The 18261-nt window shown below is 60.6% G+C and overlaps 2 protein-coding genes across 5 annotated transcripts in view; both read right to left on the reverse strand.

Annotated features, from left to right (window-relative positions):
* CPSF1 (cleavage and polyadenylation specific factor 1) overlaps window positions 1–6439 on the reverse strand; it is a 15493-nt gene extending 9054 nt beyond the window's left edge. For 3 of the 4 annotated variants that reach the window (XM_059995306.1, XM_059995304.1, XM_059995307.1), the window contains exon 1: window positions 6181–6438. In XM_059995306.1, coding sequence (XP_059851289.1) covers window positions 6181–6324 — 144 coding nt within the window. In that variant the 5' untranslated portion in view covers window positions 6325–6438. Of the gene's footprint in view, window positions 1–6180 lie in introns of all 4 variants that reach the window. The other variant, XM_059995303.1, reaches the window with a different exon arrangement.
* Window positions 6440–9929: 3490 nt separating this feature from the next.
* Window positions 9930–16079, reverse strand: SLC39A4 (solute carrier family 39 member 4). Its single transcript, XM_059995321.1, has 12 exons — window positions 14167–16079; window positions 13306–13590; window positions 12635–12830; window positions 12368–12519; window positions 12106–12277; window positions 11634–11806; window positions 11327–11464; window positions 11120–11248; window positions 10885–10939; window positions 10606–10758; window positions 10270–10457; window positions 9930–10177 (listed from the first exon to the last, which is right to left on the reverse strand). Exons 1-12 carry the CDS (start codon window positions 14944–14946, stop codon window positions 10049–10051), a joined length of 2550 nt encoding a protein of 849 aa, XP_059851304.1. The 5' UTR covers window positions 14947–16079; the 3' UTR covers window positions 9930–10048.
* Between the last annotated feature and the right edge of the window lie 2182 nt (window positions 16080–18261).

The raw sequence follows: 18261 nt of genomic DNA on the forward strand, positions 1-18261 counted from the left end.
ATCATGTATTGTTTTCAATGGATATGAAAAGCATTTGATAAAATTTAGAGCCATTCACGATAGAAATTCTTACTAACCCAAGAATACAACTTCCGTAATCAAATAAAGGTCATCCACAGTAAATCTATAACGAGTGTCGCACGTGAACTACAATGTGAAATGAGGACTGGGCCTGGACAGCCTCTCCCCTCGCCAGACACGAGGTCAAGACCCAGAGACCAACTGCGATTCCGTACAGACGCAAGACACGGAGTAAAAACGTAAATCCATTGTAAGAGACATAGGGACATACTCAAATGGTCTAACGCACCACTGGCAACACAGAAGGACGACGGAGGAAGGAAAAGGACAGAACCCATAACTGAAGAAATGACCAAAAATATTCCGCTAAGAAGCATCGGCCTACAGATTCAAGGCCAGCCAGCGAGTCCCGAAGCAGAGGGTAAATGCAAAGCACGTCGCAGTTGAAGGACAGGAAACCAAAGACAAAGACAAGTATCGTAACAGTGGTCAGAGGCAGAAAGAGACAACACCTTCATACAAACTCATATTCAGGGATTTCCCTGGTGGTCCAGTGGTTAAGACCCCACACTCCCAATGCAGGGGGCCCTGGTTCGATCCCTGGTCGGGGAACTAAGATCCCACACGCGTGCCACAACTAAAAAGCCCGCATGCCGCAACGAAGACCCCACGTGCCGCGAGTAAGGCCCGGTGCAGCCAAAATAAATAAACATTTTAAAAAACAAACTGATTTTCAACAGAAACTACAGAAGCCAGTGCTTTAATGTGATGAAAGAAAAAAGTCAACCTAGAATTCTAAACCCAATGAAAATATCCCTCAAAAGGGAAGTTGAGGGCTTCCCTGGTGGCGCAGTGGTTGAGAGTCCACCTGCCGATGCAGGGGACACGGGTTCGTGCCCCGGTCCGGGAAGATCCCACATGCCGCGGAGCGGCTGGGCCCGTGAGCCATGGCCGCTGAGCCTGCGCGTCCGGAGCCTGTGCTCCGCAACGGGAGAGGCCACAACAGGGAGACGCCTGTTTACCGCAAAAAAAAAAAAAAAAAGGGAAGTTGAAATAAAAACACTTGCAGACAAACAAAAGTGGAACAAGTTCACTGACAGCAGAAACTCTTCAAGAATTGCTAATGGAAGGTCTTCAGGCTGAAGACCCCAGAGGATAAAAAAAGGCTACAACCTACTGAATAGAATAAGAATCCACGAGCCTGTGGTGTTATAAAGAAAGGAATGAATACAGGGAGAAAGGAGAGCCCACCAAGAAGGTAGCAGAGAGGGTGGGGTCAGGAAAAGCACCACAGTCGCGCCACCGTCACCATGGACGCTGACAAACACAATCACTGCTGCTGAAACTGGAAGAGGAAGGTCTGAGCAGTAAGACGGCACTTACCGTCTCAAAGTCCCAACATCCCAGTGGGAGAGCTGGCGGGCTGCTCACCCCACCGAGCCACCCTGCGGCAGCACCCAGGGACTGTACCAAGGAGCACCACAGGACGCGCTGGCCAGGTGTGACCAGGCCTGAACCACACCAGCACCGGCATCCCGGTTCCGACCACTGGCCTGTGGTTCTGCAGAGACTTTGGTATTGTCTGAACACACGTGACATGCTGACCTCTAGCAGCCACGGGGTCCCTGCCTGCAACTTACCCTCCAGGTCCAGGAAAAAAAGACAGAGATACGGCACAACGTTCACCTTTGGGACTCTGGGTGAGTGCACGCAGGAAATCTTTGTGCTTTTGCAACTTTTCTGGGTCTGAAATTATGTAAAACCGAAGTGCTAACGACAGCAATAATGTTCTGCAGAGCTTCTAACCTACGCAGGGGCAAAACCTGTGACGACAGAACAAAGCGTGGGGGTCAAGAGGATAAAGGGTTACAAGGACTCCGTGTTGTTTGGGGAAGCTCAGTGGAGCCAGATTGTAATACACCACAGAGACCTGTTGCGGCCTCAAAGGTATCAGCTAATTAGAAAATAACGCAGCCTTCCCTGGAGGCGCAGTGGTTGGGAGTCCGCCTGCCAGTGCAGGGGACACAGGGTCGAGCCCTGGGCCGGGAAGATCCCACATGCCGCGGAGCAACTAAGCCCGTGCGCCACAACTACAGAGCCTGCGCTCTAGAGCCCGTGTGCCACAACTACAGAGCCCGCGCGCCTACAGCCGGCGCTCCACAACAAGAGAAGCCACCGCAATGAGAAGCCCGCGCAGGCAACGAAGAGTAGCCCCGGCTCGCCGCAACCAGAGAAAGCCCGCGCACAGCAACGAAGACCCGACACGGCCAAAAATAAATAAATAAAATATAAATTAATTTTTTTAGAAATTCTTAAAAATAAACAAAATTACGCATTCTTGATTTGACTCTTCCATGTAAATCTCAGAATCAAGATTATGAAATCTTACAAGAAAGCTTATGGCAACTTTGAGAAAAAGGACATGGTTTTTGGATTCATCTGAAGAAGGTATGACATCTCTACAATATCGAGACTCCCCATCCATGATACATTTTCTATTTACTTGAGACCGTGCTTAATTTCAAGGAAGTGCTATCCACTTTCTTTCCTCCCAAAGGTCACAGCTGCCCGGCCCTGCAAAGCAGCGAGACCTGCTGCTCCCGCAGCTGCCTGGGGTCTGCTTCCCCCAGGACTGAGGGACCAGGCACACGCCCCACCCCCACCATCTGCTCCCCACTCTCTCCTTCCCTCCTGTCACCACGGCAGCCCCTGCACTCGCACTTGATTCCTTGGAGCAGACGGAAGACAGCCTCCAGAGGGGGCTTCCCACCCGCTCTTGAATCCGGGCTGGGGGTGGTGCTCTGAAGGGCCGTCAGTGACAAAAGGGATGCTGTGCCCCCAGGGTCTGGCCCTGGCCACGACTGGCCGCTTCCCTCAACGTAAGAAGCTCAACTACCTCAAGGCCGCCTGCCACAAAAACCAAGCCAGCCACGTGGAGAGAAAGGGGAGGGACGTGCCCTTCAAGTCACCCAGACAGGACCCAGAGCTCACAGAGCAGAGGCCAGGCGTCCCCACGGTCCCTGCTGTGCCACCCAAGCTCCTGGCCGCCCACAAGTGTGCCACCCTGGCGACAGCGCTGTCTGAAGCTCCAGGGCGGGCTGTCCCGCAGCAGTGACTAGGCTGACCCCCAACACGCTCACCCCCCCGAGGACTCCACCCAGCCCGCACTGCATCTCCGGCTCCCACACACTCCTCTCTCTGGTGTAAGAGTAGACAAACTCTCCTATGAAGGGCCGGGAGCAAGTATCTGATTCAGGCTTTGCAGCCGCATCTAGTCGGTCAAGGATCTTCTTGGAATCGTTTACAGCCCTTCAGAGGCGTGCGAGCTCCCCTGGATCTTGGTGGGCTGAGAGTGGGCTGTGCTGGGGGCCCTGCACAGGCAGCTCCTTCCCTTCAGAGAAAAATGTGCCGTCTCACTCCCCTTAAAACGTCCTGCTCTTCCTACCAGTTTCTGCTCCATTTCTTCTCTTCCCTTTGCGCAAACCTCTCCCAGGGAGCTGTCTCTGTCCACTGGTACTGACCCTCCTCCTGCACCAGGCTCTTGGCCTCACTGGCCCGCACCCCTGCCTGCCACCAGACTTCCTCGTCGGGGTCACCAGGGGCCTCCGGGCCTCAGGACCCACCTGAGGCTCAGAAACATGGGAGCCAGCATCAGGTCCCCAAACGCTGCCCTCCCTCGGCCGCCAGAACACTCTCTGGCTTGGCTGCCACCTCCCTGACCAAGCCGCTCCCGACCCATCCACGGCTTCTTCCCTTCGTCCTACCCCTTGATGCTGCGGCGCCCCAGGGGCCATCTTCGGGGTGATCGCGACCTGCTGCTACCGCGTCTAAACACCACCCACAGGCTGCAGACCCCAACCCTTCCTGGACATCGACTCCGGCTGTGGAGTGAGCACCTCAAAGTGCCTGTGGTGGGCCCAGCGGCTCCCTGCGCTGGGAGGTCCACGGGGCCCTGACCACTTCTAGATCAGGTTACAAAAGACATGGGGCTTCCAGCCCAGCAGGCTGAGCCGTCCTCGGGGAGGCTGTGTGTGGTGCGCAGCCCTGTGGAGAGGCCACACGGTGAGGAACCGATGCCTCGAAAGAAAGCAGAAAACACAACCCCAGTGGGGCCTTCAGAGGACGGCGACCCCAGCCGACGTCTCACTGCAGCCCAAGAGACCCTGTCGGGGCCGCTCCCGGCGTCCCACCCCGAGACCCTGTGAGGCAGTGCCCGCTGCTTCACGCTGCTGAGCTTTGGGGCACCTTGTGATGCAGCAACAAGTAACTCCTACGATATCCAAAATGAGCTCCTGACCCCAGTCCCTACGCCCTCCCTGCAGCCTTCTCCCTTCTCAGGTGCCGCAACTCTGCCCTGCAGGTGCCCTGCAGGCGCTCAGACCGAAATTCCGACCCAGGCAAAGCCTCGACCCTGAAGAGCCTCGGCATCGCCCTGGGCTCCTCTCCCCTGCCCACCCCACATCCCTCCGTCCTGACCCAGGCGCTTCCTGCCACCTCTAGCACCCGCTGCTCCTCCGCACAGCGGCCACAGCGACCCTGGGAGACACCGTCTGGTCAGCTCGCTCCTCTGCCCAAACCTTAACTCCCCATCTGCCTCAAGTCACCACTCAGTTCCCACAATGGCCCAGACGGCCGCGGTGCCAACGCCCCACCCCCGGCCCGTCACCCCTCTGACCCTCTGCTCTCACCGGCTCACTCCTCCCTCCCTCTCCGCCGCTGGGCTGGTCCCGGAACACTGGCCCCTACTGCCCTGGGACCTTCGGCTCTGCCTGGAAGCTCTTCTCCCCACACCATCCTCCTGGCGCACTCAAATCTCACCTCCAAGGAGGGGAGCTTTAGGCCACGCCTGGCTCCATCCCATCCTGCTGGGGGGCGCAGGCACTTTCGCCTCCAGCATGTGACGTGCTGGCAGCGTGTGGTCCGCCCCCCCAGCCAGAACCAGAGCGCCACCCCGGTGGCGGCGCTCTGAGGCAGCGCTCACCGACCCCTCCCAAGATGCTGTGAACCCGTTTGTAAAGCACATAACAATGTAAAATCTTCCAGCCTGTCTCTGAAAGTTGACTGAAAACCCGTCTCAGAGTTAGTAACAGCAAAGATCCTCCTGTTCAGTGTGGAACCATATATATTTATTTGCAAAATTTCTTTTTCAGTTTTGACTGAAATTTTGACAAAAGCCAAGTACTGACCTCAAAACTGCTGTATCGCAAAAGCTTAAACTAAGATTTTTTAATGACACGTATTCAGTCGCAAAGCTCTCACATCCTTGTATATTTCACTTGCTTTGTCACGTGTGAATTAGTACAACAGTACACACGTTTAACACAAAACAAACACCCATGTCCTGAGGTAGGTCCCCAGTAAGGTGGCGTCCTCCTGGCTGCCCTCTGGCCCTGTCCACCTGCTGCCCCGCAGACGACAACCCCTCCCACCCCACCTCCACTCTGCACCCCAGTCCAACCCCTCCCCCCTCCCCCCCTCAATTACTTCTGGCCTGCGCACAGGCCTTCCTTCTGCCTGGAACCTACCCCCTCCCCATCCTTGCGCCTGGCTCTTACTCCCGGCTCCTACCCCCCCTTCAAGAACAGATGAGAAGCCGCCTCCTGCAAGAAGTCCCCCTGGACCAAACCTCACACCTCCGGCAACCAAAGCACCCCTGTATCTCCTCTACTGATGGGTTCATCACACTTTACCGACCTCCGACCCACACCTACACCCAGCCTTGTTCTCTTTACCAGGAAAGTTCTTCCCCCAACAAACTCCTACTCTGCCTAAAACAGGCTCCTCTGATCACTCATTCTCTCCTCCATTTCCTCAGCTGCCCTTCTGCAGGCTGCAGTGTGTCTACAGGTGTGTTCGCACGTGTGCATTTGGTCAGCGGGTGTCCTCCTGCCCCAAGTTTTTGCAGGTTTTGTTCACTACTGCATCGCTACCACCTAGCACACAGCAGGTGTTCATGTAATTTGCTAAAAAGACTAAAGAGCAAATGAGACGCGCAGGGCAGGCCTCCGAGCCCGCCAGGCGTGGGAAGAGGTGGAGGAACGTGGCAGCGAAGAGAACAGGCTCTGGACACAACCAACCACGGGGCCCGTCTGGCCTGCCTCTCCGTCTGTACCGGGCAACCCTCCCGCGTGGCGCTGCGGCTGGAGCGGGCCTACCTACCTCGGCGTCGCGGTTGAGGCGGTACACGTAGAGCTGCGATGTCCCGGCCACCACGAGGTTGCGCTCGCTGTTGTTAAAAAAGTTGCAATACATCGAGAACTCGAGGCCGGTGGGCGGATGCGCCTGCTTGTATACGGCGTACATGGCGCCGAGCCCGGGCTGCACAGGGCCGGAAGGCGACAAGATGAGCCGGGCCGCCGGCGCACGACCCCAGGACCGCCCGCCCGCCGGCCACCCACCTAGCAGTTGGAGCCGGGTGGCGGGGGACCCGTACGGCAGCGAACAGGGTCCGGAAGGGCCCGGAAGCCGCGCGCCGAGGTTCCGTGTTTCTGCGCTTGCGCAGTGCCGCCAAGGCGCAGCTGCCGCGGGGGCCACAGCGGCCCCTGGTGGTCTGGGGCGGCCTCGAGGCTCCGCCTCCGGAGCCCCGAAAACCGAGCTCTCTCAAGATCCAGAGTCCCACTGCGGGCGAACGCAGGAGCGGGTTGGAAGCTGGACGGGGGCTGAGGCGGCTCAGAGCCGCCGGTCAGGGCCCTGCCCGCCCCAGGACCTCAGAATGGGGTCACCGCTGAGGGTCTCGCCCGCAGGAAGAGGCGAGGTCTTAGGCGCCCTGCCGGGTGCCGAAGCCCAGCTCAGCCAGACGAGCCCTCGCAGCGTGGAGGCCGGGAGGGCAGGGACCCCCGGACATAAACACTCGCCAGATTACGCCCCGGCAGGTGCCGCTACTGTGGCGGACGCCCGACTAGTCCAGGGAGAGCTTCCTGGAGATGCCGTGTCCCGTCCCTGCTCAGTGATCCCCCGCAGAGCGACCCCCCCACCCCCTCCAAAACACGCGTACTCACGACGCACGGCCCTGACTGGCACTGGCGGTCGCGTAGCTGCCGGTGGTCCCGCCGGCCCCTCTACGAGCCCCTCCCCGCAGAACGGCGCTTTTCGCGCCTCTTGCCCACTGCTCCCTCCCGAGGCCTGGCACAGTTGCCCACTTCAAGGGCCTTGGAGCCAGGACCATGCACAGCTAAGCAGTCCTCTCCTCACTTGGCAGGGACTCGCCCTAGGTACCCGCGAACAGGTCTGGGATTTAGAAACAGAATTTTTTTTTTTTGGCCCCCCCGCGCGGCTTGCGGGATCTTAGTCCCCCGACCAGGGATCAACCCGGGCCCCCTGCAGTGGGAGCGCGGAGTCCTAACCTCTGGACCGCCAGGGAAGTCCCAAGAAACGGAATCTTAGGAAATAAAACAAGAAAGTATAGTCACAGCCGAGAAAATGGCATAGAATATGTGTTCATGTTGCATCCAGATGTGCTCACTTGCTCATTTCAGCAACAAGGCTTCAAATCTGGACCCTTGAGTGGTGGACAAAGGGGTCACTTGGATGCCTGGGCAGGTGTGTGACCCCTAAGTCACAGCAAAGCCCTTTAAAAGTCATAACAAAACTGAACCCTGAAAAGAGGGGTAGGCTGGGGCAGAGCTTACCCTGAGCAGGAGAGAACACCCACAGCCCATTTCTCTAGGAGCCCCGCGCCCTTTCCTAGAATTCCTGCGACGTGTAATTGTGTCAGCCGAGCCTTTGTGGGGAGCCTGCCTCCCAGACTTCCTATTTTATGTAATGTATTTATATGTATTTGTAGATGTGATAGAAGTCTTGGGGGAGTGGGGGCCAGCTGCTACTCTCCCCACTCAAGCCCCTTCTTGCTGTAGCAAAATAAGCCCCCTATTCCCCTTTTCCCTTCAGGCCTTCTATTAATACATAGCCCCCTGGCAGGCTGGTTTAAGGCAGTTTGGGTATTGGGGTCAGGTACCAATGAAGAATCACGACTTACCTCGCTCCCTTGTAAACCATTATTTGAGTTTTCGTCCTCGTGTAATTACTTTATTCCTTGATTTTTTTTTTTTTTTTTTTTTTGCGGTTCGCGGGGCTCTCACTGTTGTGGCCTCTCCCGTTGCGGAGCACAGGCTCCAGACGCGCAGGCTCAGCGGCCATGGCTCACGGGCCCAGCCGCTCCGCGGCACGTGGGATCTTCCCGGACCGGGACACGAACCCGTGTCCCCTGCATCGGCAGGTGGACTCTCAACCACTGCGCCACCAGGGATGCCCTATCCCTCGATTTTTGAGAAACTGGTCCTTTTGTCATTTGTCATGTTTCCCTCCCTCCAAATCTTGATCTGGGAATAGCAGAGATATAGCCCCCGCCCCACCCCCACCCCTGCGCAACATAAAAGTGGTACCTGTTTGTCTCCATACAGAGCAGGGACTTCTGCTTCTGTTCTGGTCTTGACCCCAGAGACATGCCTTCCTCCAGCTGACCATTTTAAAATAATCTGAATTCACAGAGATATTCAGCCTGTCAGCCCCAGAGACCTGCCTTCCTCTGGCTGACCACTTTTAAATAATCTGAATTCACACTCAGAGATATTCAGCCTGTCAACTCTCCTTTTAAAAAATCAAAGATATGCCTTTGTCTCAGCGAAAGCATGTCTCCAAGCAAAGGCTCCTCTATTCCGGTCGTCCTGAACCAGGTGGGTGACTGCTTCAGAGGTTTTCTCTTTTGCCCAAACTCCACCTAATAAAGTTCTGATAGCATGGAAAAAAAGAAAGAGAACAAAAAGTGTAGCCAGAGCCACCCTGAGGGTGTACTAGAGGAGGGAGCAGGGGCAGAGGTGGGGTTGTGGCCAGAACACTAACTCTCCTCGTCCAAGTCAGATGGGCATAGTCATGGCACCCACAGCACAGGGCATCTGTGATGAGTGAACAGCTCAGTGGCCACAGAGCCCTCAGACTCGAGCCTGGCATGTGGCAAGCGCCCTGACAAAGGATTGAGAGTTTGTGTGTGGGAGAGAGGCGGTCGGTGCAGAGAGAGGCGGAGATACTGAAGGAGCACAGTCCTGGGAGAGCAGCAGCGGGCGGGATGCAGCTGCAGTCCAGTCACACAGGAGGAGAAGGTGGGCGGAGGGACTGGGAAGTTGTAGGGCTGCCAGCAGGAAAGCAGATGTGGGCCTGCCTGGTGGACGCACTTCTTCAATGGGAAATTTAGGGAGGCTGTCAGTGCAAGTGGTGGCTCAAAGCTGCTCGAAATGGACAGTGATGGGCTGGAGGATGGTCCAAGGCTGGGGGGTGGGAGGGGTGATGGGGCTGCCAGTACAAGAAGCCAGTAGAAGCTCACATAACAGATTCTTCCCTAGAGACTTCAGAGGAGCACAGCCTGCTGCCCCCTCGATTTCAGACTTCTGCCTCCAGAACTCGGAGAAAATAAATTTCGGACGTCCTACGGCACCCAGTGTGTGGTGGGCTGTGCTACAGCCCTAGGAAACTACCGCATGGGGACTCTGAGGATGGACACTGCTGCTGAGGACAGTGGAGCAGAGCAGTAGAGGCCCGGGCCTCACGGAGCGTCGCCACACACCCTGGTCTGATTATCTCCAGGCCCATTTTTCATGAGAGAGAAACAAGCCCTCACCTGTGTAAACGCTGCTGCTTGTTTTGTTTTTTCTGCTACAAGCAAACAAATTTGATTCCTGATTGGATCCCAGGTCCTCCCTGCGGCCCTCAGACCCTGGCCCATTTCTCTGGCTTCACTTGCCATGCATTACAGATGAGGGGACTGAGGATGGCTACTTGGAGGTACCTGAGCTCAGCTATACTGGCTCCTCGTCAGGCACCAGGCACTGCTATGGGGAGAGATACTGCCCCACCTGTCGACCTTTCTTGGTGGGAGACCCTTCCCTCCCAGCGAGGTGAGCAGGCTGGGCTCCAAGCACAAGTGTCTTTATTGAAGATGGGCACTGGGGCTCTCCGGGTGGCTGCGGTTTCTAAGGGGCTGAGATAGTGCAGGGCCAGGAGCCAGAGTCAAGGGCTGAGACTGGGGCAGAGGCTATCAGAGTGTGATATTATCCTCATACAGTGACAACAGCAGCAGGACGGTCCAGCCGCCCAGCAGGCCCACGTTGTGCAGCAGGAAGAGGAGCCAGGGCCGCCGGTCCCGCACGTTCAGCATGGCCGGGAGCTGCGGAGGAGGTGGGCCCTGGGTCAGAAGTCAGCTCAGAGCTCCTGCTCAGCTGCCGCCCACTGCAGTCCCCTCCCGCACTCCGCGCTGACCATGTCGCAGAGCGCCACGTAGAGGAAGAGACCAGTGGCTACCGCCAGGATCCAGGTCTCGCCGTCTTCGCCGACGCCTACCGCGAGCGCCACGTAGAGGCCGATGAAGGCCGTGAGCCCCGAGGCCAAGTTCAGCAGCAGCGCCAGGCGCACCGACAGCCCCGCGTGCAGCAGGGCCGCGAAGTCCCCTGGGGCGGGAGGGGCGGGGTCAGGCCGAGAGCTCCGCCCACCCCCTACAGACCTCGCCCCGCTCCGATAGTCCCTCCCAACTGTCCCGCCAACCAACCAACCGCACCCCAGGCAGGCCCCGCCCCGCTGGAACCCCTCGCGGCTCACCCAGCTCGTGCGGCACCTCGTGGCAGAACACGGCCAGCGAGGTGGACAGCCCCGTCTTCCAGGAGGAGGAGAAGGCGGCGCCCACGGCCAGACCGTCGGCGAAGTTGTGCACGGCGTCTCCCAGCGTGATCATGTAGGGCAGCAGTCTCAGCTCTGCGGGCGCGGCCGGCGTGGGTGGGCATCTGCCTCGCACCTCCTCGCCCCCGCCCCCCCCCCGCGCCGGTGCTGCGCACCGAACCCCTGGCACCCAGTGCTTCCGGGGCCTCCCTCAGGGCTCACCTGGGCTCAGTCTCCGGGGCTCCGGGCTCAGCAGTTCGGGGCTCTCCTCCGCCACCTGTGGGGCGGGGGGGGGGGGGATGCGGTCCGCGTAGATGAGCCTCTGGGCGGGGAGGTGAGGAGGGGCTCGCGGAGCTAGGTCCTCAGCTCAGGCCAGGGGCAGAAGCCTCGGAGTGGGGGCTGGGAGTGCAGACAGGGCTCCGCGTGGGGTAGGGACGTCCGGTAAGAGCCAGCTCACCAGGTCTGCGCGCGAGCCCTCGTGGGGCTGCTTGGGAGGCCGGAGGTCGCTCGGCGCTAGCTGCAGGGACACGCCATGGCTGTGGCCGCCGTGACTGTGGCCGTGGCTGCAGGGCCCGTCCTTTCGGTCCTGCGGGGACAGCGCCTCAGGGTCCACCACGCCTCCCCCCCTCCTCCCCACACCGCGTCCAGCCCCCATGCACCTGACCTCCGGGTCCAGGGGCAGCAAGAGGTTGAAGAGGCTCTCGAACAGGAAGAAGGCATAGAGACCACCCAGCGCAGCTAGGAGGCGCCAGGTGGGCTGTGAGCCAAGGCCTTCGCCATCATGCGAGTGCAGCCCCAGCACCTGGGGGGGCAGAGGGCGCTGGGCCAGTTGCCCCAGGGCCTCCTCCCCCCAGACAAGGAGCTAGGGGTTAGGGGTCAGGGAAGGGTCCCAGGAGGGTGTGCCTGGAAGGAATTCTGGGTAGGCGAGTCCCTGGTGGGGGAGGGAGGGTCCTGGCGGGCTGGGGGCCAACCTGAGGCATCAAGTGCAGAAGGGCGTCGCCTGTGAGCGCGCCCACAGCCATGCTCAGGAAGGTCTGGATGATGTAGTGGGTAGCAGTGCTGCACTTGGTGCAGGTGAGCAGCAAGAGCCCGAAGACGGAGCTGAGGCAGATGAGCAGTGTGGCCAGCGAGCCGTATAGGTACCCTGGGGGGGGACACAGCCTCAGCCCCCCACCCCCCGCTTCCCAGGGAAGGGTGTCCAGGTGGGGTCCAGGAGCGAGCAAGACCCGCCAGGGCCGCTCCTGCTAGCCCTCCGGCCTCGAAACCCCATCCTCTTCCCTTTCAGGCCCCCATATTCCCTGCTACCCCTCTACGCCAGCCCTGGCCCAGCTCTCCCCGCCCCTCCCAAACCCAGCGGCCACTTCCTCCTCCCTTTTCGGTTCCTCCTCCATGCTGCCAGGCCCCTGGGCACAGCCAGGCACAGCTGGGGAGGTGGGCACTCACTCTGCACCTGACTGAGCTGGTCCTGGGTGGGCTGCTCAGGCTGGGGGCTGCAGGCCCCACTCAGTTGCTGCTGGAGCAGGGCAGGGCTCAGCTGGGCCCAGGCCTCCGGTGTCACCCCAGCCTGCTCAGACAGCCCATACACAGCCATCACATCTCCAGCACTCAGGCATACCTGGGGGGGTGACAGGCCTGGGGGTCAGGGACCTGAGCAGACTGGTGGGACCCCACCTCTCTCCAAGACTAGGGCGCATGGACTGCTCACTGTGTCCCACATGCTGGAGCTGCTGTTGGGGGTGGCAGGGGGCACAGGGCCCTGGCGGTTGGCCCCCTCTCCCCGATGACCGTGGTCACTGTGGTCACCATGGGTCTCGGTCTCTCCGCCCACCCCCAGGCGCTGCATCAAGGCCTCCAGCTCTGGCAGGGAGGACAGAGTGACAAAGTTTGTGTGGGCTCCAGCCCTGCACTCCCCAGGGGCACCGATGCTGGGGTTCAGGGCACTCCCTGCCCAGTGGCCCAGCTCAGGCCTCACCAGCCAGTGTGATGTTGCGGTTCTCGCTGCTGTGCTGCCGGAACACGAAATCCACGAAGTACTGAGGGGTCGGCAGGGCTCGGAAGCAGGACCCGCTCCTGACGTGGTCCAGCAGGGCAGCCAGGACTGGGCCGGGGCTGCCGGGAGACCCCACCCCCGCTGCTTCCTCCAACAGCTGAGGCAGGTCTACACAGGCCTGGGGAGGAGCTGGACCTCAGTCTCACTGGCAGTGTGGACTTCCTGGCCTCTAGCTCTGTCATTGCCCCTGGTGCCCCCTGGACTCCAGTGACTCTGGAGCAGCTTCCTGGGAGCACCACTTCTTGTTCACCTCAGACCTGGGCTGGGCCCCTCCCCTGCTTGGGGCCCCTCCCTGGTACCACAGGCCTCCCCCTTCGTGGCCCAGTGGGTCCAGGCCCCCACCTTCCCCCCAGGGCTCCTCCCTGTAGCCCCGGGAGCTTTCTCAGACCCTGTCCAGGGTCAGGGCCCCTCCTGGGGCTCCTGCAGCCCTGCCCTACTCAGTGGGGAGCGTCCATTTGTGATTCCCCCAGCCCAGACTCCCCCAAGTGCCCAGAAAGGCGTTGAGGCCCAACCCCCTAAGGGGTCCCCCTCCCCCCAATCCCTCCTGGCTCCTCTTCACCCACCACCCCTGGCCAGCCCGCCCGGGCCCCCACCTCCGCAGAAGTGGGCCGGCCAGCGGCCTGGGCCTGAATCTTCTGCAGCAGCCTGGTCAAGCCTGGGGTCAGGGCCTCAGGGCTCTCGAGCAGGGCCAGGAGCTGGTCGGCGCGGGAGGCCCAGCGGCCAGCCCGGACATCCGCACAGGTGCCCTCCGGGTTGCTGAGGTAGAGGGCGGCGGCAGCGCTGAGGCGGGCGATGTGCCTGGGCTCCAGGGCCTGAGCGGAGTGGAGCCCTGGCTTCTCAGGCCTGCCCAGGGCCAGGGCGTCTTCCACAGACAGGCACTGTGGGCAGAGACAGGTGGGCGGGGGCCAGGTATCTGTGGCCCAGGAGCCGCCCCCTTCCCTGCGGGGGCCTCACACAGGGACGACCATCCTCTCCGTCCCTCTCACAGCGACACCCCTCCATCACCTGCTCACTCACGTGCTCTCCCCACCATCTCTCCCCACCATGCCCCCCATGACAGGACGGCGCGTGCGCATACGTACACACACGCATACGCGCACCCCCCCCCCCCACACACACACACGTACACACAGGGGTCCCGCCACCTCAGGGTGGTTTCTTCCTGGAACCACTGCCACTTTGCTGGCCTGGGGGCTGATGGGGTGGGGGTGGGGCAGCCCTGGGGTCCCGGAGCCGCGGGTCCCTACACGCCACCGTCCCACCAACAGGGAGGGCAGGTGGGTCTGAATGCGGAGTCGGGGAAGGTGGGCTCGGGCCTGCAGGCAGCGCCCGAGCGCCAGGCCACTGCACTCGGCCCGCCTCCTGGAGTTTGCCCGAGCCCTTTGCCGCCGGCCCTCGGGGTGGAGCGGCGGGCTGGGGCTGGGGCCGGGGGACCCGTCGGGTGGGGCCGTTACCTTTCCACACGGCCCGTCGGCGCAATGCACACGGACCGCTAGTGTATTTAACAGGCTGCCCAGCGCCTTGCGATCCAGAACACCCCGGCCTGAGGACAGCAGGGTCAGCAGACGGGCAGGTGGGGTCGCCGTCCCGGTCAACGCCAGCACAGCCAGCAAGGCCAGCAGCAGCCCCGGCTTGGGCCCGGCCGGGCCAGCCAAGCTGCGGCCCCCGGGTGCTCTGAGTTCCAGGGAGGCCATGGTCGCCTGGGTGGCTGCGGGCCCCGTGGGCTGCCTGGTGCCAGACTCTGGGCTGGGCTGGGACCCGCCCGCCCCGGCGAGGCTCTCCAGGCATTTCCTGCGGGGCCCTGTGATTGGCTGCTGGACGTGTCGCAGGTTAACCATTCCAGGTCCTCCCCGAGCGAGCCAGCGAGCCAGCGAGGTGCTGCTGCCCCCGGGGGGCGAGCCCGGGCTGAACGGGGCGGCCCACTGAGCTGTGGCCCCCGGCCACCCCCTCTGCTCCCGCAAGGATCTTGTTACCGAATGCAAGTCTGTGTGCCCGACACACAGTGAGGCCAAACAAACCGCAACGTCGGAGTCTGGAGCAGAGACGGGTTTACTGGGGGGCCGAGCAAGGAGAACGGGTGGCTCGTGTTTAAAAACCCTGAACTCCCCGATGGTTTCTGGGGAGCCTTTAATAGGCAAAAATTGGGGTGAGGGCAGCAGGGCATGTGACTTTCTCCTGAGTGGCTGGTGGGGAGGTGGCGGCGGTGCTCTGGGGTCCCAGCTTGTAGTCGCCATCTTCCACCTGGGTGGGGGCCTTAGTTCTGGCAGGAGAGCTCCAAGGGGAGCCAGGACCTTGCCCCAAGGCTGTAGTTTCTTGACTGCCCCTCCTTTGTTTCTGCATCCCCTCCCTTCCCTGATTAGCAAAGGTTTGAACCTGCCCTTTGGAACTCAGGGAAGGTCTTAGGGGGCTGAATGAAGCCCGTTTCCTACAAACAAGAAACGGGGGACGAGGGAAGGATTTGTACTCAGGAGGCCCCCCAGGGTCCTGCTCAGTTTCAATCCCCCCCCCCCTTTTTTTGGTACTCCTCAGTCTTGAGGGGAACAGGTGTCAGACAAGACAGGGAACAAGATTTGCATAGAGAGGCTGAGGAGGAACTTGGCAGAGGAACTCGGTTTTAGGGGAGCTCCGTTTCAGTGTGGGTGTTGCTTCCCGGGGCCCTCTCTCTGAGAGCTGCCCCCAAGCCAAGGGGGCCTGGCGCAGAGGTTCCAAGACACCACTACAGGCCCGGTCCCCACATCCCACCTGAAAGCCCCCACACGGCCCCGCCCCACTCCCCTCCCTGCAGCATCCCCAGCAGGGCCCCCCCAGCCCCCTGGCTCAGGCAACTTAGACACCCCAGAGCCTTCGAGGGCCTCCCTGGGCGTGGGGTCCTGAGCTGTGATGGAATTCTGTGCTGAAATTCTTGCGGGGGCTGGAATCCGAGGGAATTGAGATAAGGTGCTGGCTGAGTCATGTGCCCCTCACCAAACCCTCCAGGGGAAACTCCCCAGGAAATGGCCAAAGCCCCACACAAACAAGAGCAAAGAGGAGGCTGGGCGCCCTGCCCATACCCCCCAGCTCACCGGCCAGTGAGGGGCTCCTGGGCCCTGAGGGCAGCAGGAAGCAGGAAGGGGTCACTAGGCTCAGGGAGAGGGGGAGAACTGTGGCTCCCGGCCCTGCCCCTCCCTGCTGCCTCCTGCTCCGGCCTTTGAACTTCTAGGCCTTATCTCTGCCTAGTTGGCAGTCTGGGGAAAGGGGCAGACCCCAGGGAGCTAGCCAACCCCAGTCTCGGGGCAGCCTTGCCTTCTAGAGGGAGTGTGTGGGTGGCCCCTTCCACACCTGGTTGGACCAACTGCTGACCCTGACCCTGTCCCTAGGGGGCGTGGTTGGGGTGGGGGAGGAGAGGCTCCAGGGGAGCTGGGAGCTCGGGCCCCAGGACTCTGTCCCCACCATCCTGTGCCACCCAGGGCGGGGCCTCAGGCTGAGGACGGTGTCCTGGGCCCGAGTTCAGGTGTGGCTCCTGCCCTCTCACCCACACACATGCTGGGTGGCACTGCAGTGTGACCTCGGTGGGGCCTACAGGGGTATCAGGCAAGGGGAGGGGATGGGAAGAGTCTGCCAGGGGTTCAGATGACTCCTGGACCCCTGAGTCAATGAGGAGGGAAGCTGGAAAGATTTGGGCTACCCCCCGCCCCCAGTTGTTGGGCCCAAACTGGCCTTTTTCCTACCCCACCTTGTCAGGGCCGGGGCTGGCTGGAGCTGAGCCTGGCACCAAGCTGCTGCCTCAGGTCATCCACTGCTCAAGGCCTGCTTAGCTTCAGGGAAAAGGTCTCAGCCCAGCCGTTCAGGTCCCCTGGTGGAGGCCTGGCACGCAGCTGGCACCCCCTCGGGCCTCGGCACCCCCCTGCGTGGGCCCACGTTTCCCTGCTTCGTGTCCCCCCAACCACTTACCCATGCCCTCCCTTCCTAGCCCAGGGCAGCCGCAGAGTGTGTCACCAACTCCCCTGCACATCTGCCTGTCGCCCGCCAGCGCTGGGCTTATCCCCAGGCCCCTCCTGCATCAGTCCGTCATCCAGCAAGCACCAGACACCCGCATTCATCGCAGGATATTCACAGAAGCCCAAAGAGGGAAGCAGCCCAAGGGCCCATCAGCGGGTGAACAGATAAACAAATATGGTCTAGACACACCACGGAATATTACTCAGACGTGAAAAGGAAGGAAATCCTGTCTCGCTAAAACATGGATGAACCTTGAGGGCATTATGCTAAGCCAAGTGAGCCAGTCACAGGAGAACGAATTCTGTGTGATTCCATTCGTGCTTCGAGGTCTCGGGGGTCGTCAGAATCCAGGGGTAGAAGGTAGAATGGCTGGTGCCAGGGGCTGGGCGGGATAGGGAGCTGTTTAGCGGGGACAGGTCTAGTTTAGGAAGACGAGAGGATCCTGCAGACAGATGGTGGCAATGAACGCACGACGTGGTTGATGCACCCAATGCCGCTGAACCTAGAAATGTTTCAGGTGGCCAACTTCATGTTTTACATATTTCATTGCAATAAAAAATTAAAATAGACCCAAACAACCCTCTCTGGCCCTTTGCCCCCTCAGCTCCCTTGACAGCAGGTCGCGGGGACTCAGGCACTGGTGGCCTCTCCCAGGCTCCACTGAAGCCTCACCCCAACCCACACTGTTGTCAAAGTCACCGAGAGCCCCGCGGGCCAGACTCGGCAGGACTCTTCCTCGGCTCGGTCCGCCCTGGAGCTCACCGTCCTCCACACCTGGGCCTCTGGTCTCCTCCCCAGGCCCCGGTCGCCCCTTCTTCAGCTCCTGCATTGATGCAGCGCCAGTCCTGCCCCTCGGGTAGAATTCCTGGTACCCGTGATAGCGTGCCTTCACCCCAGACACCAGCCCTCACCCTTGTCTATGGAACTCCACCCGCTGGTGTCCAGCCACGCACTTGACAGTCCCCCTTGACCATCGGAGAGCCAAGTCCAGCTCAGCCTGTGCACACAGGGCCCCTCCTCCCCAGGTGTCCACATTTCAATAGGAGTTTCCACCCCTCCAGGTGCTCAGGCTCAAGCCTGGTGTAACCCCGGAGTTCTCATTCCACCGCTGCATCCAGCAGACTGTGGGCGCCACACACAGCACGGTCCACACCCAGAAGCTGACGGTCTCTCCCCTCACTTGCTGACTCTGCTCTTCCCCCTAACACACCAGAGAGATGAGGGCCTCTGCTCTGAGTTCCTCACTGGCATCTGGTGCTCCTGGGTACAATCCCAAGTCCTGACCTGCCTTCCAGCCCCGTTTCCCACCCGGCTTCCCGCCCCCTTCCTCCTTCCCCAGGGAGCCCTGCTCACTTCTCCTGGACCTTCTGTTCAACGCTGAGAGCTGCTCCTGACCACCCCGTATGCAATGGCAGCCTTGGACCTCCTCCATCACCACTCGAGATACCACACACTTTATTTGGTTGCCTCTAGAAGCCAGGTACAAAGAAGTACCACTAAGAGAAAATGCTACAATGAAACTCTGGCGTGTCCCTTATCCCAGCACCACAGCTGCTAAAACTGGAACCCAC

This window comes from Delphinus delphis, chromosome 17 (assembly GCF_949987515.2).
Source record: "Delphinus delphis chromosome 17, mDelDel1.2, whole genome shotgun sequence".
NCBI lineage: Eukaryota > Metazoa > Chordata > Mammalia > Artiodactyla > Delphinidae > Delphinus > Delphinus delphis.